The following is a 25,575-nucleotide window of genomic DNA, read 5'->3' on the forward strand; positions in this document are numbered from 1 at the left end:
CACGTTGTCTTTCGTATTTTCTGCCATAGGCATTCATTTTGTTAAAAAAAAAAAAAAAAAAAATGAAAATATTGAAAATTTTCTAAGTATTAATAAAATCGATAATCGATAATTGATCGTTAATTCTCACCAATTATCGATTTTGGAAAATTTTCAAAATGAACATCCCTAGTGTACAGTATTTATGAGTTAAGTTAAGTGCTGCAGCACTGTGTACAGTATTTATGAGTTAGGTTAAGTGCCGCAGCACTGTGTACAGTATTTATGAGTTAAGTTAAGTGCTGCAGCACTGTGTACAGTATGTATGAGTTAAGTTAAGTGCTGCAGCACTGTGTACAGTGTTTATGAGTTAAGTTAAGTGATGCAGCACTGTGTACAGTATTTATGAGTTAAGTTAAGTGCTGCAGCACTGTGTACAGTATTTATGAGTTAGGTTAAGTGCCGCAGCACTGTGTACAGTATGTATGAGTTAAGTTAAGTGCTGCAGCACTGTGTACAGTATTTATGAGTTAAGTTAAGTTAAGTGATGCAGCACTGTGTACAGTATGTATGAGTTAAGTTAAGTGCCGCAGCACTGTGTACAGTATTTATGAGTTAGGTTAAGTGCCGCAGCACTGTGTACAGTGTTTATGAGCATTTGTGATGTTGTTTGCTTATGAGCCCGTTACAGTGAAATAACTTGTGCCTTCAGTGTGGTTCCACACTTTTATACAGTCCTATGCGCCGTCCGCTAGAGAAACTTAGACCTTAGCAGTGCCTCTTCTCCAGCGTGACCATTCCCTCCTGGCCTGTATGTCTGCTACTTGTTCACTGGCTTTTGCAAAGCGGGAGGAGAGGAGAGGAGAGGAGAGGAGAGGAGAGGAGAGGAGAGGAGAGGAGAGGAGAGGAGAGGAGAGGAGAGGAGAGGAGAGGAGAGGAGAGGAAAGGAAAGGAGGCGAGGGAGGAAGAGAGTCGACACGGTAACAGCGGCCCCTGTGGCGCGCCACAAGGTTTGTACGCGTCTGCCATGTCTCGTCAGCATCACCCTGCCATCGGCCCTGGGGCAGAGTGCTCGCTGACGCCTCTGTGCGCCACACTTCTCTGTGGTCTGTCAGTCACCCTCTCTCATGTTGACACCAGGACTCTCTGCTGCTACCTGTACACCCTGTCAGCAGCTTCCATCTCATCTCTCTCTCTCTCCTCTCTCTCTCTCCCTCATCTCTCTATCTCTCTCTCTCTCTCTCTCTCTCTCTCCCTCTCTCTCTCTCTCATGCTCTGTGGATGTGATTTCCCTGATCTGAATATGAAAGGAATGAAAGGTATCTTTGGCCCTGCTCAGTGCTACATGGTTTTGCACTATGCATAATTGACTGTAGAATATACGCCTACTGCTTGACTCAGAATATACCACTAACTATATCACACATAACTCCTCCAACTTATAATTAATTAGCTACATACAGTGTGCTTATTATTGCACTTCTTTGGCTGTCTTGGTTGTGCAGCTGTCTGTCTGTCTGTCTGTCTGTCTGTCTGTCTGTCTGTCTCTTTGTCTGTCTGTCTGTCTGTCTGTCTGTCTGTCTGTCTGTCTGTCTGTCTGTCTGTCTCTTTGTCTCTCTGTCTGTCTCTTTGTCTGTCTGTCTCTTTGTCTCTCTGTCTCTCTATCTGTCTGTCTCTTTGTCTAACCTACACACACATCACACACCCCCCCTTGGCATTTCTCAGTATCTTACACGCCTCAGGCAGAGCCACTTTGTAGCGTAATGATAACATGTCAGCTCTCGCTCTTCCTGGCAGTCATATCCATGAAGCTCGGGGCGATGGCGCCAAACAGCCTCGACCAGCACCACTCTGCATTAAGAGGATTGTTCACACGTGACCAGCACCACTCTGCATTAAGAGGATTGTTCACACGTGACCAGCACCACTCTGCATTAAGAGGATTGTTCACACGTGACCAGCACCACTCTGCATTAAGAGGATTGTTCACACGTGACCAGCACCACTCTGCATTAAGAGGATTGTTCACACGTGACCAGCACCACTCTGCATTAAGAGGATTGTTCACACGTGACCAGCACCACTCTGCATTAAGAGGATTGTTCACACGTGACCAGCACCACTCTGCATTAAGAGGATTGTTCACACGTGACCAGCACCACTCTGCATTAAGAGGATTGTTCACGCGTGACCAGCACCACTCTGCATTAAGAGGATTGTTCACACGTGACCAGCACCACTCTGCATTAAGAGGATTGTTCACACGTGACCAGCACCACTCTGCATTAAGAGGATTGTTCACACGTGACCAGCACCTCTCTGCATTAAGAGGATTGTTCACACGTGACCAGCACCACTCTGCATTAAGAGGATTGTTCACACGTGACCAGCGCCACTCTGCATCAAGAGGATTGTTCACACGTGACCAGCACCACTCTGCATTAAGAGGATTGTTCACACGTGACCAGCACCACTCTGCATTAAGAGGATTGTTCACACGTGACCAGCACCACTCTGCATTAAGAGGATTGTTCACACGTGACCAGCACCACTCTGCATTAAGAGGATTGTTCACACGTGACCAGCACCACTCTGCATTAAGAGGATTGTTCACACGTGACCAGCACCACTCTGCATTAAGAGGATTGTTCACACGTGACCAGCACCACTCTGCATTAAGAGGATTGTTCACACGTGACCAGCACCACTCTGCATTAAGAGGATTGTTCACACGTGACCAGCACCACTCTGCATTAAGAGAATTGTTCACACGTGTTGAAAACTACAATCTCAGCAGGCCATTGATATCCCACACTCGGAACAGACACTGGATCGCTGCGATATACACAGACATGAGTATCCATACATTCAGTGCTGGGTGCTCTCAATGAAGTGCCTCTCTGATGTGACGACAACTCTCAAGCGGTTGAAGGGCTGGCCATTATGCTTTTGTCAGCCTCTTCCTGAGCCAACCGCGTGATTTCTAACCCCACATAGGATAAGCAATAACCACGCCCTGTGGTCTTTTAAAATAAAGATGTTTAAAAAACTATTTTCTCTTGGTAAGAATTGAGCTTGAAATTAATGATATAATACATTATATTATATGAGCTATGAACGTGAACACAACACCGTTTATATTATTGCATGTTTTTGTAGATTGTGTACATTGTGTACAATTATTATTATTATTATGCTAAGGAAGGTAGGTGACCATAATTCATTTCAATGTCCGCTCTCGAAATCGCTGTCCGTTCTCAAGAGCTATTCAGTTGGTTCATGAAATCGCTGGGCTGCGTGCCCTCCAGTGTTGCTCCTGGCCAATCCCGGCGCCACAGGGCGTGGTTATTGCTTATCCTATGTGGGGTTAGAAATCACGCGAGCCAACCAGGTAATCTACTTCTAATGCCTGGACCACAGTCATACATTGGTTATCCATCATGATTGAGTGTGGTGTGTTGCTGTGGTTCTTCTTGGTGCAGAGGAGACAGTGGCAGCCCAACAATACAAGTAGAGGCAGAGTGGACAGAAATCATTGACAGTGATGTCAAGCAAACAACAACACAGAGTGATTAACGTTGCGTCGTGACAGCATCGTGCTTGTTGTGGAAGGTCACGCAATATGAATTCATAAGGTCACGCAATATGAATTCATTCAATATGAATATGACCAGCGGTTCTCAACCTGGGGTTGGTGGGCTTGAGGGGGTTCCAGGGGGTCCACAGCAAATTGATGAATGAACTTCACCATTACAGTATTTCCCTTACTAGAAGTTAACACAATTCGTGAATGTAGAAGAATCATTATTTTTGATCAGCTTCACTGTCATCTCGCTACTGACAATAGAGATCATCATAGAATCCTGGATCTAACAATGAAAAATATTCTCAGATTTGGGTCCCAGATACAAAATCTCATCAAATGGGGGGTCCGTGTGTCAAATGTGCTAAATTAGGGTCCTTGATATGAAAAATGTTGAGAATGACTGACTTAAACTCAACAATATTATACCGCAGGGGCTGTTAGAGTCTGTAGTTGGCGTGTGCTATTGCAAATAATGCCACCTCTTTTCCGGGCCCCAACCCAAGCTGTGTTTGTGGATAGTTTGTCTCCACAGACTCGAACTGAAGCCTCAGGGTTGGTCTGTGTCCTTCAACAACACACTGCTCTCTCTGCACCTTTTGTTTGTCTCTGAAAGTTTCACAGAGATAAACACATTTTCTATGATGGCCATTTGATGACGTTCACCCTGCCAACTGTCTAAAGAGTTACTGAGTATGTCGTTTTACTCCAGCGAGCAGCAACGATGCTGCCATTTATCGTCTCCAACACCTGTCTCTCCCTTCGAGCAAACTCCCTCTCCCTGAATGAAGTTCTCCCTCGCCGTCATATTCACCATGGGGGAAATGGCTTCGGTCTAGCCCTGTGGAACCTCTCGTAAATGCAATTTTATAAGCTATAAAATAACAAGCAGCTCTCGAGTGAATCCCAGGCTGACCACGGGTTTGTTCTTACCTGCAGGATCATTTCATTATTCATGCCATAAAAGGGATGGGGAACTGCGGGGTCAGCAACGACGGGAAGGAGGAGACAAAAGCTTTTATACACTCTGGTCCAATCGCCTGCGGTTACCAATAACGTTTATACTGTACACCACAGACTGGCTCGATATCGTCTTCTCCCGAAAAGACCCGCTTAACACTGACGCTGAGTGTACAGTACATAATAAAATATGACTGCCACAGATTATGATGTGAGCCTGTTACTCCCACAATGCACTGCACAGGGCTTTCGTTATGACACTATGAATAATAGTGGAACTTTGAATGAAAACTGCCGAGTCCAAATGAAGGCACACAGTCACACACACACACACACACAGACAGACACGTGCGCGCACACACATGCACACACGCACGTGCACGCGCGCACACACACACATGCACACAGACACGCGCGTGCGCACACACACGCATGCACACACACACGCACGTGCGTGCGCGCGCACACACACACACACACACACACACACACACACACACACTCACCACATATACTGAGATGAGAGAGTCAGAGAGAGAGAGAGAAACCAAACCACTGACAGTATCACAAAAGCGTGTCACACCTCATTTCAGTGAGATTAAATTATCAACTGAAATCAGCCCTCACCAACATGCTAGCAAGGCAGCGTTCAAAGCTATATTTGCATGTGTAAGTTCTATTGCCTGGCTCCAAACCTTCAGATCCGCCCACTCCACAGAGTTGGCTGCCTCTGAAGAAGGAAATGGAGTGTATCGAGTTGACAATTCAGTCTGGCTATCATTTCTATGCAAAGTGGTGACAATCATATCTGCTGAATAGGATTACACAGTCTTAACGCCTGATAGTCAAGCATAGTTATTAGCTGTTTCACTTATCAGTTGGAAAACACGTATAATCTGTATTCACAGAGCAATTCCCGTTTCATTGAATGTTTGAGAGTCCACCCTATCCTGTGAGCATGGAGACATATGTGCAGTTGTCTGGAAGTGAGGTTTGACTGATTAATTGATTGATTGATTGATTGATTGATTGATTGATTGATTGATTGATTGATTATCTAAACACTGCTCAATTATAATATGATCCTCTAAAAGATTAAGGCATCATATTCTAAAGATTCCAAATTAGCATTATTATCCATTACTTTACTCTTGAAAGAAAGAAAGAAAGAAAGAAAGAAAGAAAGAAAGAAAGAAAGAAAGAAAGAAAGAAAGAAAGAAAGAGAAAAGAGAAAGATAGAACGTTGTATAAGTATTAGAGTTGCATTTTCTTATTTGGGAGAGACTAATCCTAAAGTGGGATAGACTAATTCTTGATTTGGGATCTATTAATCCTAAAGTGCCTCCACATAATCAATGGCTGCTCTTTGGATAGGTGGTTTACCAAGGACATGGTGATGCAAGCGTGCCCTGGCTTCAAATCAAGCTGACTTGCAGTTGCATCGGGTTATTTAGGGATTCAGTGAAATTGAAGTGACAAGAGGAACAAATGAAATGAATGAGCTGCACCATGTTGCTTATGTAAGGCAAATTGAAGGTTGGAAATGTCAAAAGTTTGCAAAAAAAGGGTCAATTTGCTAGTTGTGGTTCCACCCTGCTGCCACATTTACAATACAAAAAAAATCATATTCTTGGCCTACTTTATCTTTGCTTCAAAGGGTTATTATTGGCTCTGATGAGATTTTGGCATCAGCATAAGCCAGTCAATTCTACCAGAGATAAGAAAACTGGAGGCGGGTTAGTCATTTATATCAGAATATGGACTATGATTACATACAGAGAGCAGACTTATCACTTCACACAGACGGTGTGGATATAATCCCCCTTAATTGAAATAACTTTGTCCAGCAATGGCAAAACAATTATCATTGGCTGTGTCTGTCGACCACCAGATACTGACATTGATAACTTTAATAAAAGTATGGTAAATACACTGGACCAAATAAGCAAAGAAGTTATATCCTTGGTGAATATAATAGCAATCTCTTTACACTCACCAACTCAGAACTTCCTAATTAATTCATACGTATCATAGATAAATAATTAACACATTCATTGAATAAACTGACCTTGGTGACGATGAAAAGAAAAAGCAATCTGATGGCAAAGTAACTCATCGGAATTTGTTTGAAAAGAATATGTTCAAAAAAGCTCAAAACTCATGAATTCAAAACATGATGATGTATCCTGGGAGAATGTGTGCACTCAGACTAATGCAAATTGTGCCTACCAAGCCTTTATCAAAGCTTTCAATGCTGTTTTCAATACATGTTTTCCATTAGTCACTGCAAAAGTTCTCAAAGGGGGGAAAAACTCACTATAAAAACTTCAATCACACGCCCTTGAACCAAACAAATTATAAATTATATCAAAACAAATTTAATCACCTCCTTAGAGTAGCAAAAAGAAAGCATTTCAGCGAAAAAGTTAAGGAGTCTTCTATTAATATCAAAGAAACTTGGTCAACTATAAACCAGCTATTGCATAGGAAGAAAGAATCGTTGAGAATTGCGTCTCACTTCTCTGAAGTCACTGATCCTCATGAGATTGTATATAAGTTTAATGATTATTTTGTAAATGTGGGTGCTTCTGTTGGGGGGGGGGTGATCACACGCCCAGGTGGAAGTCCCCTTGATTATATTGATGGCTGATCGTCCTGATTCCAATGGGGTAGGCTACTAAGCATCATTGAAAAGCTGAAATCAGCAGCAGCAGGACATTATGAAATCATAACTACTCTTGTGAAAGAGGTCAAATCCTCTATCATTGTTCCATTTATTTTTTTGATCTCTCTAGAAGCCGGTGCTGTCCCCAGTGACCTTAAGGTTGCAAAAGTCGTCCCGATTTTCAAATCAGACAATCCAAGCTCTTTTACTAACTCCACCAATTCCTCCCATGGTTTATGTTTCATGTCCATCCAGGTATCCTGCAGTTAGTGAGTTTGCTCCAGTTGGAACACGAGTTGGGATGGTCAAGGCTTCTGCTGCTAATCAGTCCATCTTCTACTCCATCGTGTCAGGAAATGAAGAAGGTATGTATCCACCTTCAGGAAATGAACAATGTGGTGTAGAAACATTGACGGAGCCTACTGCACCGTTGTTTTTTGGACTCCTGTGTTGAAGCACATCCATGGTTGAAGTGACCTGTGGCCATCTTGGGGTTCTTGTGCAGCTCATATGAGATGGCACGAGACGAGGGTTTTCCCAGAGCTGCAGCTCTGCTATTGGTCCATGATCGGCCAGCTGCGCAATCACTGGACATGTGACGTGTCAATCACCCCCAAAACATAGTCTTTTCTACGGGCAAGTTATATAAAAAGTCGCGCCCCATACAGTTGTTATGAAAGGTGGAATTAGCTATATAGGCCAAAACCGTGTTTTGGTTCATTCTGTAATCATGTTGACTCACTGTTACAAAGTTGGGCATTTTAACAAGGGGGTGAACGGGAACGACTCCCTTTTGGGTCCAGTACTATCTATGGTCCAGCCTCAAGTGGCCATTCGAGGAACTACAGCATTCAGGATCACTTCCGCAGGTTCCTCTGTAAAACCCCAAGCTAGCCCACTGTGTAGAAAGTCCATTATGCCTACAACTAGTGCTTCTCTTCTGCAAAATCTCCAAATGAGAGATGCTTTGCACTTACTATGCTAAATAAGTGAATTAGCTAGTACATATCTTATTTTATTATCAATCTTATCTAAGTGAATTAGCTAGTAAATATATCCTATTTTATTCAATTCAATCAATCAATCAATCTTATCAAAATGAGCACACAATGTTCTTAAAATGTGGCTGATCTTTGTATCTCTGTGTACTTCTTGCACCTTGTGTTTACAGGTTCCTTTGTGATGAATAACAAGACAGGCCAGATCTCCACAGTGAGGCCTCTGGATTATGAGACTGTGCCCAGCTATATCCTCATCGTTCAGGCAGACTCCCTGGAGACCGTCTTGCAAGACATGAGGGTTTTCGCCCCAAGTAAGTCCTTCCCATTGTTGGATTGAGATATATTCATGGCTATGTTTCAGCTGGAATGTGATCACACTATTTTACGGTCAGTTTACTGACAGAACGTGTGTTTAATGATGATCAACGCACTAGCAACAAATGGTATTTATACCTTCTCTATATCGATTTGGACTACACCAATCAATGCCCTTCTTACCTACTGTACGTCTCTCCTTCCCTCACCCTCTGGCTGTGTCATTCTCGCATACTGATGATAGCAAGCACACACCTATCCAGATAGACGCGCGCACGCGCAGACACGTCACACTTCTGATGGATGTGATGTGCATTTACAAGGGAGAGAGCTTCCCTTGCATCTCCCATGACTGAAACTTCATTGAGTTGAAATTATCCGAGCGGAACTGGACTGATTTGTCAGATTAAGATTCACTTTGCCCAATTAAGTGCATCGCGTATGTGTACGCGCCGGCACAAATGTGCGCACATACACACAGAGACGCACACCCACACACATTTAATGACGCAGCGTAAGATAAGAATCAATTTTAACGTGTTTTCTAAATAAAAACAGAACCGTCGCAAGGGCTGTGTGAAGAGTGCGACCGCACAGGGCCTCACACCTCACAGGGCCTCACACCTCACAGGGCCTCACACCTCACAGGGCCTCACACCTCACAGGGCCTTGCGTGTGCCCTGTATTACGCACGGAGAGATCTGCTCCGCCACAATGGAGCGCGTACCTGCCTGCGACCGATCCCGTCTCCCGTGGTCTCTCTCCCCCTACACCCACCCTTCTCCAGATGTGGATCTAGCTGCCCGTTGTTTATGCAGCGCGTTTCTCTCTCTCTCTCTCCCCATCTCTCGCTGTCTCTCTATCTCCATCACTCTGCTGCTTCCGGGGCGAGAGCCAGTGACAGAGCAGCGCACATTGCGTCTTGTCTGTGCGCTCTGCAGGCTGCAGCTGTGGCTGAGAGACTCTGTGCATGATGATGATGCTGTATTATGTTTTCGACCGTGGCCATGACGCCCTGATAAAAAAAAACATTGCAACTATTTGGAAGCGCGCCGCATGTCAGCCTGAACGTGAAAAAGATAGGGACGTATTGATGGTGAGATCTTTCTCCACGTTTCTCTAGATCAACAACTAAAGCTATGAGAGGTTTGCTACGATGGTCATCCATTATTTCAGATAATTAGCCTATACTCACAAACGTGTGAAGTTGTCTTTGGTTGCCACCGTCCAAGCGCACTTGATAAACAATGTGTTCACTGTGCACCCGCGTGTAGTAGGACTAGACTTGCTATACTATGTGCGTGCATGTGATTCATGCGCATGCATGTTAAAGAGCAGGGCCTCGCACTCAAGAAGAGCTTATTCTGCCATAGCCAATCCCTCCTTTTAATGGACCTATTTACTTTATGAATCTATCTGAGTAAGTGTGTGAGTGTGTGTCTGCAGTTATGTTTATTTGCATACATGCTAGTGTGTGTGTGTGTGTGTGTGTGTGTGTGTGTGTGCACTTATGTTTATTTGCATACATCTTAGTGTGTGTGTGAGTGTGCGTCTGCAGTTATGTTTATTTGCATACATCTTAGTGTGTGTGTGTGTGTGTGTGAGACACACACACACACACACACACACACACACACACACACACACACACACAGTGCAGTTATGTTTATTTGCAGACATCTTCAGAGTAGGATAGCCATTTTCCAAAGTGAGAGTAGAAAGAGTGTGTGTGAGAGATAGAGAAAGTGCAGACCTCCCTCCTGTCTCCTCGGGGTCCTCCCTCTGTGCCTCACACCATAGCTTTGGTGCCTGTACTGTAATTTGATGTGCTGTGTTTTTGTTTGTCCTATTCCCCTGGCGCACCCTCAGCTCCTGTGCTGTGCCACATGGCTGCTGTACATTTCTGTACGCCGCCAGAAGAAAAGTGCTCCTTTGACAGTGCATATTTTTCACCTAAACTGCAGTGTTGGAAGGGCTGCTCTGCTCTCTGTACATATTTATGCTTTACACTGCATAGGTGTAACTGTGACAAATTAGGGGGAAGAATGTTTACACTCCGCCATATACTTTCCTTCTAAGCCTACAAGATGCGCGTTTCAAATCAAAGCCAGTTTTAACAAATAAATGTTGGACTAAAATTGCATATTTTCTGCACCCCCCCCCCCCCCACCCCCTCCCCTCCTCCTCACTACTGACACCTTTGGTTCTAAATGCTAGTCATCGCTGGGTTAATCATTTCCCTTAGCCCAACCTCCAAATTATTATTCCCAGTCATACAAATGGCTTGCAGCCATTTGGCTGCCAGCTAGACCTCTCTTAAAAGCCAGGGCCAACAATGAGATATTTCGTCTTCCTTTCTTTATCATTTCGCCCAGCCAATATAGCCATACCCACTCAAAGTGTGGCTGTTATGACTTATTGCTGGGTAAACAGTCTGCAAACAGGCATGGTTTGTTGTCTGATCGACTCATCAGAGGCAGTGAGAGAGAAAACTGGGGTGTTTTAATCAAAGCGTAATTAACCTCCTCATTATTGACTGCAAGTTGTCGGCTCCATCAAAATATTTCCTCACACAGTCTCAGTGGAAAGAGTCCAGTTAGAACTAGGGAAGATGTGCTTCTTTCCAGCACACGATCCCTTTGAAAATTATTTCATATTTCTTTCCTCTGGGAAGTGACTGCAAGCTCTCTTTTGAAGTTGTGGAGCAGCTGATGGTCACGAAAACGCTTTATTGACATGACAATTTCTGAAGCTAAATTACCCAATAACTATGATGGTCTATACTACTTGTGCTTGTCTGTCCCAATAACATTTCCATGTATTTATGGCTAAAGTGAACATCTCCCACTGGACTTGAATGCACAGTTTGGCTTCAAGGCTAAGCACAGTATCGATTTATGTATCTGTGCTTTGAAAGAAATTGTTGAAACGTATAGAAGGCAGAACTCTTTTGTTTTAATTGGTTGTATTGATGCCTCCAAGGCCTTTGATCGAGTCAATCATCAAAAGCTGTTTTTAAAATTGAGTCAAAGGGATGTGTGTGCCTGCCTGGCAGCATCATTCGTATCCTGGCATACTTTCTCTCTGTGTGGAGTTTGCATGTTCTCCCCGTGCTCCCCCAGGGGGTTCCTCCGTATATAACCCCCCCCACTAAAAACATGCAGAAGATCAGATTATCAACGTCATCCGACCAGTGACGACAACATCCGAAGTTGGTCCCCGGGCGCTGTACGAGAAAGCGACCACTGCTCCTGGCCTGCCCCCCGGAGGAAAGGACATGCCTGGATGGGTTAAATGCAGAGGACACTTTTCACCGGCCACCGTCAGCATGAGCGTGTTGTGGCCGCATGCATGTATTGTGGTGTTCGTGTGACAATAAAAGACGGGCTTGTCCGTTACGAGAGAGTTTTTTACTGGTATGCCAACCAGAGTATGCAGGTGAAATGGGGCAACAATAGAGTCTCCACCCCCTTTGGCGTTGGTAATGCCGGGGTAGCCACATGTTAGAGGCTAATCTACAACACGCTGTGCACTCTGAAACGTGCCCCCCACGTGATTGACTATTGACGCCACGTGCACTAGAATCCCCGGTATCTCCTTCTTCTTCACCGTTGCCACCTCAGCCCATTACATCCAGTGCTAGCGCCCCCGTATGCCCCTCCGTGGTAATAACACCTACAGCCCTTCCAATTAATTTCCCCATTCTACCTGTGATTTCTGTTAGATGCCCGTTTTTGCACGGTGAAAGAGCAAATAGAGGTATTCATTTGGACAATCTAGCACCTGTTCCTCTATCAAAATCGGTGTTAACCTCCAATCCTGATGACAGTCTGACTTCCCCAGTCAAAATATGTCTGTTAAATGCTCGCTCAATAACAAACAAATCCCACATTCTAAATGACTTGTTCACTAGGGAAAATCTGTCATTCCTGTTTATAACTGAAACTTGGCAGCGTGATTTGGAATTTATCCATTTAAATGAATTATGCCCTATAGGTTGCTCTTTTATTGGGACCCCACGCCTGTCTGGCCGTGGTGGTGGTCTGGCAACTATACGAAAGAACGAGTTCTCGTGTCAATTAGTGAACACTGAATCTTTCTCCACCTTTGAATCACAGTTTACTAAAGTGGGTCGTTTAAATCCGTTTTATTGTGTTTTAATTTATCGTCCCCCTGGCCCAGCTGGTCCATTTCTTTCCGAGTTTTCTGATTTCATGACCTCAATTATTAAATACAATAGATGACTGGTACTCGGTGATTTCAACCTGCACATAAATTATATCTCAAATAATGTAGCATGTGAATTCAATTGTATAATGGAATCCCTCAACCTGAAGCAACACGTTTCTGGTGCCACGCACACTGGCGGTCACACATTAGACCTGGTTTTCTCACTTGGCCTGGACATCACAAATATTCACTGTGAAGACTTTTTGATCAGTGACCATCTTAGCATCCTCTTTAACCTCTCTATCCCCTCTGACCCCCCCTGCCCCAAAAGTCTGGTCCGTTCCCGTATAATTACTCAGGCTTCGGCAGACCAGTTCTCCGTTCTCTTCCCAGTGACCCTAGCGTGGACACTCTATTGCTGTCTTTTAATGATTACTGCCTCTCCATCTTAGACCAAGTGGCCCCTGTTAAAGCCAGAGTTAAACCCATCTGCAACGCCACCCCGTGGATGACGGAAGACATCCGCCGTCTAAAACGCAGGTGTCGCAAAGCTGAGAGGCTGTGGAAAACCACTTTGCTAGAAGTACATGGTCTCGATCTTAAAGAACTCTTAGTATCTTTTAATGCTTTGGTAAAGGACTCCCGGTCTGCATATTTTGCAAACCTGATTTCCTCCTCTAAAAATAACCCCAAATTTCTCTTTGACACTATTAATAACCTGGTTGCTCCCCCTCCCTCTGCCCCCCCATGTTCCTCGGTTGCCGAATGCAACAAGTTCCTGGCCTTCTTCGTTGATAAGGTTAAGGACATAAGTTCAATGATGTTCATCATGTCTTCATTTATACATAGACGTTTGTGTTTTCTTGTGTTCAGACATAGGTTTATAGATGTTATTTATTTACCTTGACAGTTTCGACGAGTCAACTCTCGTCTTCTTCAGAAGCAGTCGCACTGACAGCTGGGTATGACGTGTCAACCAGTTGCTTTTCAGCAACTGGCGGTGTGCCCAGCTGACTGAGAACAGGTCTGAGAGCAGGTCACGTGGGGGATGGGTTTACCCAGGCTATCTCCCTAGCCCCTGCAGTCCGTCTACCAGCACTTTTAGTCGTCCCTCAATTTTAAACTCCTTGAATCCCATTAGTTTGGCTGATCTGTTAAAACTGATCAGCAAACTAAAACCGTCATCAAGTCCTCTGGATGTCATTCCATAATTTTTTTTTTAAATTCTACCAATTATTGGTCCTGTTTTACAAACCTATGTAAACTCGTCACTGTCATCAGGTTACGCCCCGTCCTACGGCAAGCACGCGTCCATCCAGCCAATCTTAAAAAAGCCAAACCTTGACCCCTCTGTGCCTAAAAACTATAGACCCATTTCAAAACTCCCTTTTTTATCTAAGATTTTAGAAAAAGTAGTCGCCCAGCAACTCACTGAGGTGCTGGTGATGCACAACATCTACGACAAATTTCAATCTGGATTTCGGCCGGGGCACTCCACTGAGACCGCCCTGCTGAGGGTAACAAATGAACTGCTTATGTCCACCGATGCTGGAGAATACCAGATTCCTAGATCTCAGTGCCGCCTTCGACACTGTGGACCACCTTATCCTGATCGATAGGCTTCGTGACTGGGTGCATTTCAGGCACTGCGTTAGACTGGTTTAGGTCTTTTTTATCAGGTCGCAGCTTTAGTGTACATATCAATAATTTTGTTTCCTCTTCCGCTCCCCTGTTCTGTGGGGTCCCACAGGGATCGATCCTGGGGCCTCTCCTATTTGGAACGTATATGCTTCCACTGGGGAGACTAATCCACAGTTTTGATATCTCATATCATTTCTATGCCGATGATATTCCTGTGATGTGATGAACTCAAAATGCTAAATAATAAAAAAAAATATTTCTGGTTTCCAGGGACTTTAACAACGTGGTCCGTTTGTAGTGAGTGGTTTTGCTCTACCCATTGTTTACTGTCCTGAACACTATGTTCAGTGACCTCTATCTTTATTCACGATTTTAATATTGTATTCTCTGTATTTTCTTTTGCTTTGTAAAGCACTTTGTGATTTCAGTCTGTGAAAGGTGCTCTTTAAATAAAGTTATTATTATTATTATTATTATTAATGGGGTGCGGTATGCGGGGTTACTCTCTCCAGCTCTCTTCAAGAGGCTGTAGGACAGGTTGTATGATTGGTAACACCTTGGTACTGTAAACCATCTTATGTATGCCGATGACCTGGCAATTTTTCCCCGGAGCACTGCAGGGTTTCAACAGCTACTGAATATATGTTCTGTCTATGGGGTTAAATTTGATGTCAAATACAATGCTAAAAACAGTGTTGTTATGATTTGTAGAACAGAGCCGAAGTGAAGAGCCGAACGCTTTAAAGGGATAGTTCTGTTTGTTTGAAGTTGGGTCCTCATAGGTACTCTCATACAGTCAGTGCACTGGGTAAAGCACTCTGGATGCATCGCGCACCGAGATAGGAGAACTGCACTCCAGCTGCAACAGGCACAGAGAGCTGTCTGCTGAGTGTGAAGGGGGCCATGAGCAAAAACGTAAAAAACAACAGAAAGAATACATAAAGTGCTTCCATACTGCTCACCTGGCATAATGCAAGTCTCCACAAGCCCTGAGATGCTAATTTGACTTGAAAATATGTAATGTACACCCTGTTTTTAGCTAAAATCGTTACTATAGCAAGGTTGTACCCTAGTTGTTGTAATTTCAGCTGCTAGCTCCAGTGACGATTTCAGCTAAAAACAGGGTGTACATGACATCTTTTCAAGTCGATAAAGTTTTTCAAGTCGATAAAGTTGATTGAATGCATTCTGGTGTCATTTGTTTTACAGCCAACGTAGCCAAGGTGTTCATTGAGGTGCAGGATGAGAATGACTGGCCTCCCGTCTTCTCCAGGGACTACTACATCGGCGGAGTGGCAGAAGACACCAAGAGCTTCACCACTGTGCTCAAGATAGTGGTGAGAAAATCAGCTCTGGGCAATCTTTTCAGCTCATGTCCTGTATAAGCGACACGTACAAGAGTGTGCATGTCTCCAGACACATGGACACCTGCATGTGTCCAACATGGACACGAACATGTGGACACCTGCAGAAAATAAAGTACCTGATTCTGCTCCCATTTGCTCAACATTTCCTCTGCAGCCATGGTGAGGGAATGCATCCGATCCGCTTCCTGCCCACAGTTTCCTCTCCTTCACTATCGCCCCTCCATCTCTCCCTCAGTCACACTGTCCTTCCTGCCACACTGTTTCCTCTCCTTCACTATCGCCCCCTCCATCTCTCCCTCAGTCACACTGTTTCCTCTCCTTCACAATCGCCCCTCCATCTCTCCCTCAGTCACACTGTCCTTCCTGCCACACAGTTTCCTCTCCTTCACTATCACTCCCTCCATCTCTCCCTCAGTCACACTGTCCTTCCTGCCACACTGTTTCCTCTCCTTCACTATCACTCCCTCCATCTCTCCCTCAGTCACACTGTCCTTCCTGCCACACTGTTTCCTCTCCTTCACTATCACCCCCTCCATCTCTCCCTCAGTCACACTGTCCTTCCTGCCACACTGTTTCCTCTCCTTCACCATCGCCCCCTCCATCTCTTCCTCAGTGACACTGTCCTTCCTGCCACACTGTTTCCTCTCCTTCACTGTCGCCCCCTCCATCTCTTCCTCAGTGACACTGTCCTTCCTGCCACACTGTTTCCTCTCCTTCACTGTCGCCCCCTCCATCTCTCCCTCAGTCACACTGTCCTTCCTGCCACACTGTTTCCTCTCCTTCACTATCACTCCCTCCATCTCTCCCTCAGTCACACTGTCCTTCCTGCCACACTGTTTCCTCTCCTTCACTATCACTCCCTCCATCATTACATTACATTACATTACATTACGTCATTTGGCAGACGCTTTTATCCAAAGCGACTTACAATAACACATTTATGTCAGCAATAGAGCAATCTACTATGGAGCACAGTCTGTGATAACTACAACTTCTGAAGGAACAGTGGTACAAGTTTAGGTTAGTGGTACAAGTTAAGGTTAGTTTTTTTTTTTTTTTTTTTTTTTTTTTTTGGGTGAAAGAGAGAGAACGAAGTTAGATCAAGAAGGGCCCAGATGGAGCCTGAAAAGGTGCGTCTTTAGTCTTTTCCGAAAGATTGGCAGTGATTCAGCCGTCCTGACCGAAGGTGGAAGCTCGTTCCACCATTGAGGTGCCAGGGACGAGAAGAGTCGAGATCGGGATGAGCGACTTTTGAGCCCCCGTAGCGAAGGAGGGGCGAGGCGACCTGCACTGGTGGAGGAGCGAAGGGAGCGCTGAGAGGTTTGGAACCTGACCATAGATTGCAGGTACAGGGGAGCTGACTGGTGTACTGCCCGGTAGGCCAGTACCAGTGTCTTGAATTTGATGCGGGCCGAGATGGGAAGCCAGTGGAGCTCCTGGAAGAGGGGAGTGACGTGAGAGAATTTGGGTTGGTTGAATACGAGACGGGCTGCAGCGTTCTGAATGAGCTGAAGCGGTCGGATGTCGGCGGCAGGTAGGCCGGCCAGGAGCACGTTGCAGTAGTCCAGGCGGGAGGAGACAAGAGACTGGACCAGGAGTTGAGTCGCTTCTCTTGTGAGAAAGGGACGGATTTTGCGGATGTTGTAGAGAGAGAACCTACAGGAGCGTGCCGTAGCAGCTATGTTGGCTGAGCAAGACAGCTGGTTGTCAAGGATCACCCCAAGGTTCTTAGCTGTTTGGGAGGGAAGCACAGTGGTGTTGTCAATGGAGATGGAGAGATCTGCGAGAGGGCAGTCTTTTCCTGGGAGGAAGAGTAGCTCTGTCTTACCAAGGTTGAGCTTGAGGTGGTGGGCAGACATCCAGTCGCCAATGTCTTTGAGGCATGCAGAGATGCGAGCCTCGATTTGAGTGTCTGAGGGGGGAAAGGAAAGGAAAAGCTGGGTGTCGTCAGCATAGCAGTGATAAGAAAAGCCATGAGAAGAGATCACATAGGCAAGAGATCTGATATAGAGAAGGAAAAGTAAGGGGCCCAGGACTGAGCCCTGGGGGACACCGGTGGTAAGAGGACAGGATCTGGAGAGGGACCCTCTCCATGAGACCTGGTATGAGCGGTTCGAGAGGTAGGAAGCAAACCAGGAGAGTGCAGAACCTGAAATGCCTAGGTCAGACAGAGTGGAAAGAAGGATTTGGTGGTTGACTGTATCGAAGGCAGCAGACAGGTCAAGGAGGACAAGAACAGAGGAGAGGGATGAGGCCTTAGCAGTGTGAAGGGCCTCTGTGACAGCAAGAAGAGCTGTCTCAGTGGAGTGAGAAGCCTTGAAACCGGACTGCAGAGGGTCCAGGAGGTCATTTTGGGAGAGATAGAGAGAAAGTTGTTCGGACGCTGCTCGTTCAAGGGTTTTGGAAAGGAATGAGAGGAGAGAGACAGGTCTGTAGTTCTGAATAGCGGTAGGGTCAAGGGAGGGTTTCTTAAGCAGAGGCTTGACTCTTGCAGTCTTTAGAGCAGGCGGAACAAGACCAGAGGACAGAGAGGAGTTAATGAAGGTCGTGAGGAAGGGAGATATGTTAGGTGAGATGGTTTGGAGGAGAGAGGAAGGGATAGGATCGAGGGGGCAGTAGGTGGCTCGGTTCGAGCTGATGAGTTTAAGCACTTCATCGGGAGAGAGGGGAGAGAAGGAAGGAAATCCAGGGACAGGGGGCCGGGAAGCAGGATTGGAGTCAGGAGTGTTAGTGAGGGTGCCTGGAGGATGGAAGGAGGAGCTGATGTCATCCACCTTTTTAGTAAAAAATGTTACAAAATCATCAGCAGAGAGGGAGGAGGGAGGGGGAGGGGAGGGAGGGTTGAGGAGCGTGGAGAAGGTGGAGAACAGTTTACTGGGATTGGATGCAGAGGACTGGATTTCAGAGATGAAGAAGGAGGTTTTTGCTTTGGAGACAGCATCAGTGAAGTTGGAGTGGATAAGGTGGTAGGAAGAGAGATCTTCAGGGAGATGTGATTTTCTCCATTTTCTCTCAGCTGCCCGAAGCTCAGTTCGAAAAGTTCGCAGAGATTCAGTCAGCCAAGGAGAAGGGGGAGAAGATCGGGCAGGCTTAGTGGTGAGTGGGCACAGAGAATCAAGAGCGGAGGAGAGAGAGGAGAGAAGAGTGGTGGAAGCCTCATCAGTGGACAGGAGAGCAAATTGCTCGGCAGGGGGAAGCAGGGAGAGGACGGTAGAAGAGAGGGAGTCGGGTGAGAGAGTTTTTAGGTTGCGTCGGGTGGTGGTAGAGTGAGGGGGAGATGGGTGGGAGGAGGGGAGGGGGATGGGAAGGGAGAAGGTGATAAAGTGGTGGTCGGATACAGGAAGAGGAGTCACAGTGAGATTAGAGGTGGAGCAGGATCTGGTGAAGACCAGGTCAAGCACATTCCCTGCTTTGTGAGTAGGAGGAGATTGAGAGAGGTAAAGGTCAAAGGATGAGAAGAAGTTAAGGAAAAGCAGAGATTGTAAGGTTACTGGCTGGATGTTGAAGTCTCCCAGAAGGATGAGTGGAGTACCATCCTCAGGAAAGACGGAGAGGAGGGTGTCCAGCTCGTCCAGAAAGTCACCAAGCAGACCAGGCGGGCGGTAGATTACCACAATGTTGAGCTTGATGGGTAGGGATACGGCAACTGCATGGGACTCAAAAGATGAGATAGACAGATGAGAGAGAGAGGTGACAGTGTAGGTCCATTTGGGAGAGAGGAGGATACCAGTGCCTCCGCCACGGCCAGAAGGCCTGGGGGTGTGCGAAAAGGAGTAAGCAGCAGAGAGAGCAGCAGGAGTAGCAGTGTTTTCTGGGATGATCCAGGTCTCTGTGAGAGCTAGGAAGTGGAGGGTTTGAGATAGAGCATGAGCCGAGATGGTCTCAGTTTTCTTAACCGCCGACTGACAGTTCCAGAGACCTCCGGCTATGGTAAAAGAAGTAGTTGTGCGTTTAAGGTAGGAAAGATTACCAGGGATACTACACCTGAAGCTGCCGTGTCTACGGCGTCTGTGGGCTGAAGCTACAACAGGGATGGGGAGAAAACACATAGTTAGGAAGAGGAGTAGTTATAATAAGAAGTGAGAATAAGAGAAGTAGAAAAAGCCTATGCTCTGGCCTCCCCGCGATGGACTCCCGCAGAAAGACTCCCTTGTCTTTGTGCCAAGTCTTGTCTTTCTGCGGGAGTCTTAGTGCCAGAGGCTTCGTGCCGCTTTACAGCTGCCGCTTTAGACTGACTATGCTAAGAAATACTCGTTCAGCAGGGGCTCAGAGCTCCGCCTACGCCAGGTGTAGCAATCAGAGGGTCGTTGAAAAAATGTGTTCTGATAAGCAAGCCAGGTGGAGCACTTTTAAACTACAGGTACTCCTCCCCTCACAGCAATCAGAGAGTCGTTGAAAGAGGTCACCTGATACCAGTCAGCTGATTATCAGAGCCCACAAGACACTTTTCTTTTAAAATACAGAAAAGCTACTAAAAGTCAGACTAAACTTACCAATTATACCAGCAGAGTAGAGTAGAGTAAAACAGATCAGTACAGCACACTAGACAGCTTAGAGCAGAAACTCAAATGTGTTCTGATAAGCAAGCCAGGTGGAGCACTTTTAAACCCTCCATCTCTCCCTCAGTCACACTGTCCTTCCTGCCACACTGTTTCCTCTCCTTCACTATCGCCCCCTCCATCTCTCCCTCAGTCACACTGTCCTTCCTGCCACACTGTTTCCTCTCCTTCACTGTCGCCCCCTCCATCTCTTCCTCAGTGACACTGTCCTTCCTGCCACACTGTTTCCTCTCCTTCACTATCGCCCCCTCCATCTCTCCCTCAGTCACACTGTCCTTCCTGCCACACTGTTTCCTCTCCTTCACTGTCGCCCCCTCCATCTCTCCCTCAGTCACACTGTCCTTCCTGCCACACTGTTTCCTCTCCTTCACTATCGCCCCCTCCATCTCTCCCTCAGTCACACTGTCCTTCCTGCCACACTGTTTCCTCTCCTTCACTATCACCCCCTCCATCTCTCCCTCAGTCACACTGTCCTTCCTGCCACACTGTTTCCTCTCCTTCACTGTCGCCCCCTCCATCTCTCCCTCAGTCACACTGTCCTTCCTGCCACACTGTTTCCTCTCCTTCACTGTCGCCCCCTCTATCTCTCCCTCAGTCACACTCTCCTTCCTGCCACACTGTTTCCTCTCCTTCACTGTCGCCCCCTCCATCTCTCCCTCAGTCACACTCTCCTTCCTGCCACACTGTTTCCTCTCCTTCACTGTCGCCCCCTCCATCTCTCCCTCAGTCACACACTCCTTCCTGCCACACTGTTTCCTCTCCTTCACTAACACCCCCTCCATCTCTCCCTCAGTCACACTGTCCTTCCTGCCACACTGTTTCCTCTCCTTCACTGTCGCCCCCTCCATCTCTCCCTCAGTCACACTGTCCTTCCTGCCACACTGTTTCCTCTCCTTCACTGTCGCCCCCTCCATCTCTTCCTCAGTGACACTGTCCTTCCTGCCACACTGTTTCCTCTCCTTCACTATCGCCCCCTCCATCTCTCCCTCAGTCACACTGTCCTTCCTGCCACACTGTTTCCTCTCCTTCACTGTCGCCCCCTCCATCTCTCCCTCAGTCACACTGTCCTTCCTGCCACACTGTTTCCTCTCCTTCACTATCGCCCCCTCCATCTCTCCCTCAGTCACACTGTCCTTCCTGCCACACTGTTTCCTCTCCTTCACTATCACCCCCTCCATCTCTCCCTCAGTCACACTGTCCTTCCTGCCACACTGTTTCCTCTCCTTCACTGTCGCCCCCTCCATCTCTCCCTCAGTCACACTGTCCTTCCTGCCACACTGTTTCCTCTCCTTCACTGTCGCCCCCTCTATCTCTCCCTCAGTCACACTCTCCTTCCTGCCACACTGTTTCCTCTCCTTCACTGTCGCCCCCTCCATCTCTCCCTCAGTCACACTCTCCTTCCTGCCACACTGTTTCCTCTCCTTCACTGTCGCCCCCTCCATCTCTCCCTCAGTCACACACTCCTTCCTGCCACACTGTTTCCTCTCCTTCACTAACACCCCCTCCATCTCTCCCTCAGTCACACTGTCCTTCCTGCCACACTGTTTCCTCTCCTTCACTGTCGCCCCCTCCACCTCTCCCTCAGTCACACACTCCTTCCTGCCACACTGTTTCCTCTCCTTCACTATCGCCCCCTCCATCTCTCCCTCAGTCACACTCTCCCCACTGTCTGCCTTGTCAACGAGCAGGTGGGATCAGCGGCATAATCCCAATCTGTTCAGAGGCATGGCAGGACATGTCTGATTATCTGCCTCGAAGGCTCCACGGTGTCTGTATGTGCTCGTGGGTGTGCATGTGTTTGTGTTTATGTATGTATGACATTCAGATACAAGACAAACCCGTAGAGAGAGACGGCGCCTCCAATGCCTACCTGGAATGTCTGCATTGCGTTTGACATACATGCATGCATTTATGCATTAGAATGATATCGCTACTTTGATCATGAGCGAGCCGGTAATGTCGACACGCTCGCATGCCTGCCTTGGAAAAATATCTCAACATGCAAATTGTCAAATACACTGGAGAGCGGTGCACCGAGCTCGCCAAGGCTCTAAAGGAAAGCTTCAGATGCTCTCAATTAATCACAATATTACCTTTTACCCTGCATTTGACAATTCTGTTATTGAGCGTGGGGTTGGCCTATTTCCCCAAGGCACACAAGAAGACATACAGACAGTATAGGTATCCTCTGTAAACTAAACACACATCATATGTCTGGCGTAGGTGTTAGTGTAGGAGGTGTTAGTGCAGGAGGTGTTAGTGTAGGAGGTGTTAGTGCAGGCGTCATTTACACTCTGAACCAACATGATGTGAAAACCACTCTGTCAACACTTGGTCTAATCTTAGAGGTTGGGTCAGATGTTACAGGTAGGTGTTGCAGGTAGGCTCAGTGGCTATTAAGAATATTGTCAGTCTTGGAACATTTGTGTGTGTGCGTGTGTGTGACATATTGAAAGATGAGCTTGTCTTATGTGTACCACACATGCACATACACACATGCACACAGCACATGGAGGCAGCAGCTGTGACATGCTGTGGGCTTTTCTTATATTTAGAAAAAATCTGACTGATTACTGTACATCCGACGTTAACTTCATTCTTCTTTTGATTCTTGTTATTATTCGACCTTTCGTTTTTTACCATGTGCGCAGCCTGCACAGTGCGTGGTCAAGAGAAAGGGTTTTGGGGTGAGTCAGGCATTCATTCATCAGTCAGTCAGGAATGGATAACGGTGACATAATCAGTGATGATGTCTTCAGTGAGGTCATCAGTGCCAAACTTGGGCTGTTGAAACAGTGATGATGTCATCAGTGATGTCATCAGTGCAAAACTTGAGCTGTTGAATAATGTAGTTTCCTCGAATGGGCTTGAGTTGCATGAGGTCGCCTGGTTACTAGACGCTCGTGGTCCTAGGCCGAAGTTGCCCTTGTTTTCGCTTGGACATAATGCCTCAGACAAGTTCAATCAGTGCTGTGGATGAAAGAAACAAGCCATCCAATTCATGAGAACCTGTTCCTTTAAAGCCCCATTATGTGACTTTTACCGTAATATAAAGCGTTTTAATCATTTTGATCGTACAGTGACTTCTATTAGGGAGAATGGCGCCTCTGTCATTCACATACTGCCCTCCGAAGGCCTGTTCCTGAACTATGAATTTTTGGTGGCTGCGTCCTGGAAGTTGCCTGGAACTTTTAACTCCATTTCCTGCACGACTCCTTCAAATTAAACGTTTTCCGCTGACAAACTAACTTTTATTGCGAAGTACGTATAAGTGAAATGTGTTTCGCTTGCTAGCTTGATTAGCGGTGCAATTAGCTACTTCTCTCACTGAAACAAGTCGAGACAAGAACATTTGGGGATATGTGGAGCTTCTTTTTTCAAATCAGTTATAAACACTGCAGAAAGGTAAGCAGAGTAGAGAGTACAGTCAGAAACAGTCAAATAAGGCTGATATCTGAATGTACAAACAGGAAGGTAAGCAGTAACATATTAACATTTACAGTATTGTGACATCGCTGACCTGCTGCTTTTTCACTATTGGTGTGACTAGAAAATAGAAATTGAGCATGCTTTGAGTGATGTCATTCAAGCAATTGTGTCATCACCAATGACATCATCAGTGGGAAGCAGGGAAGGGATGGTGATGTCACAATGGCTCTGTGAGTGTGAAGACCTGAAAAACCTGCAATGTATTTGGCGCCTTTTGAGAATGTAGGGAAACAGTGGATGGATCCAGAAGGAGGCGGTAATGCAACATAAAGGATGCCAACTGCCATAAAACACCACAGAAGAAGAAGATGGGCGGACGGCGCCTTTCAAAAACACACAAGGACACCTTACAAGACAGTTCAAAACAAGCAGCAAAGTATCAAGACACCATACGAGATCAAACAGTATTTCAAACAGAGCAGTAATACCTTAAAACAAAAGAAGCATGAAGTTGGGTAGTTTCTCAGTGAAAGTGCAAACATCCTGTGATGACTGGCCAGTCATCAAGTGCTCTCAGAAGTGCTGAAATCCCATCCAAACGTTTCCTTGTGTCCGTCTCCTGCATTTTTGGGTCCAGCCTTTGAACGGCATTACACACCAACACCTTCTTTGTCTTCAGAGAGAGGGGGCCAGCAAGACCAGCATGAGCTTTGAGATGTCCATTCCTCAACCATATAGTCCTACAGTATTAGGGCTCAGTATGATGTCTTCCTGATGTCAGTCAACCATATAGTCCTATTAGGGCTCAGTGTGATGTCTTCCTGATGTCAGTCTTCCCTAAAAGAAAAAGAGAGTGGGTTGTCTGGGAAATTCTTTTTTACATAACCATGATCATGATTGACTTGTTTCACTCCAGTCATCCAGTCCATCGCATACTGCTGGTCCCTCTTCAGGTCAACAACATCAGCAAGCATCTTCTCCATCTCTTTCCCGAGAGCCACAGCTCTCCTCACAGTCCCATATGATGCGTGGTCCACACTGACCTCTGTCCAGTCCGTGGTGTGTGGAGGAGTGTTCAGGGATGGGAAGCTTTGGAGGAGGAGGAGGCGGTCTTCAGGGTGTGAGAGCTGCTTCGCCTCGGCAGTTCTCTTCATCAGCCCGGAGATTTCCTGTTCCAGCTCCTCGATGAAGCCTTCAGCCTGTTTCTCTGTTGTTTTCTGCACAGACTGCATCAGAGCAGTGAAGACCTGCACACTGTCTGCTATCTCTCTGTCTGCATCTTCCTTGAAGAGCTCCAGTAAGTGTTTGATCTCCCGAATCTTCAGTTGTCTCTCCTGGATTATCTGCTGGATTTCTTTCTGAATTTCATTTTCTTCTTTCTGAAATTCAGCCTCTGTCTTAGGCCTACTATTCACTGACTTTCTGAACTGAGCAGCCATCTCAGACATTAACGTATTGACGTGCAGCGTTTGCATGTAGAACGTCTTCCTGCACATGGGACACTGGCACGCAGCATCACACCAGTGTTGAGTGATACAGGCTCTGCAGAAGTTGTGTCCACATGGTATGGTGACTGGATGAGTGAACACATCCCGACATATGGGACATCGAAAATGCTCTTCAGATAGGAGATGACAGCTGGCAATAGACATATCTAAACACTGAGACCTAACGTGAAAGCTACCTAGCCAAGTCGTCCCTTTTATAACCTCAGCAGGGAAGGATGATGACATCACAATTTAGTCTATGACATCAGTGAGGATGTCATAAATCACTGATGATGTCATACAGTTATGCAGTATGTCCCCAAGTGGGAGCTGGGAAGCGGGAGCCGTCGAGCAGCGAGGGAGGTCGGCGCGTTGGCACAACTGCGATTTTTGTCCCACGTTTTTGGTCACATTGTGTG

General features: G+C 46.3%; 1 protein-coding gene across 1 annotated transcript in view; it reads left to right on the forward strand.

Annotated features, from left to right (window-relative positions):
- The window catches only part of LOC310789333 (protocadherin-15-like), a gene marked incomplete at both ends in the record, with an annotated part of 198,913 nt that overhangs the window by 162,724 nt on the left and 10,614 nt on the right, over positions 1-25,575 (forward strand). Inside the window, 3 exons of the mRNA XM_083650951.1 lie at positions 7,443-7,552; positions 8,359-8,499; positions 15,524-15,651. Coding sequence (XP_083507077.1) covers positions 7,443-7,552; positions 8,359-8,499; positions 15,524-15,651 — 379 coding nt within the window. The remainder of the gene's footprint in view (positions 1-7,442; positions 7,553-8,358; positions 8,500-15,523; positions 15,652-25,575) is intronic.

This window comes from Poromitra crassiceps (genome assembly GCF_964638095.1).
Source record: "Poromitra crassiceps genome assembly, chromosome: 14".
Classification (NCBI taxonomy): Eukaryota; Metazoa; Chordata; class Actinopteri; order Beryciformes; family Melamphaidae; genus Poromitra; species Poromitra crassiceps.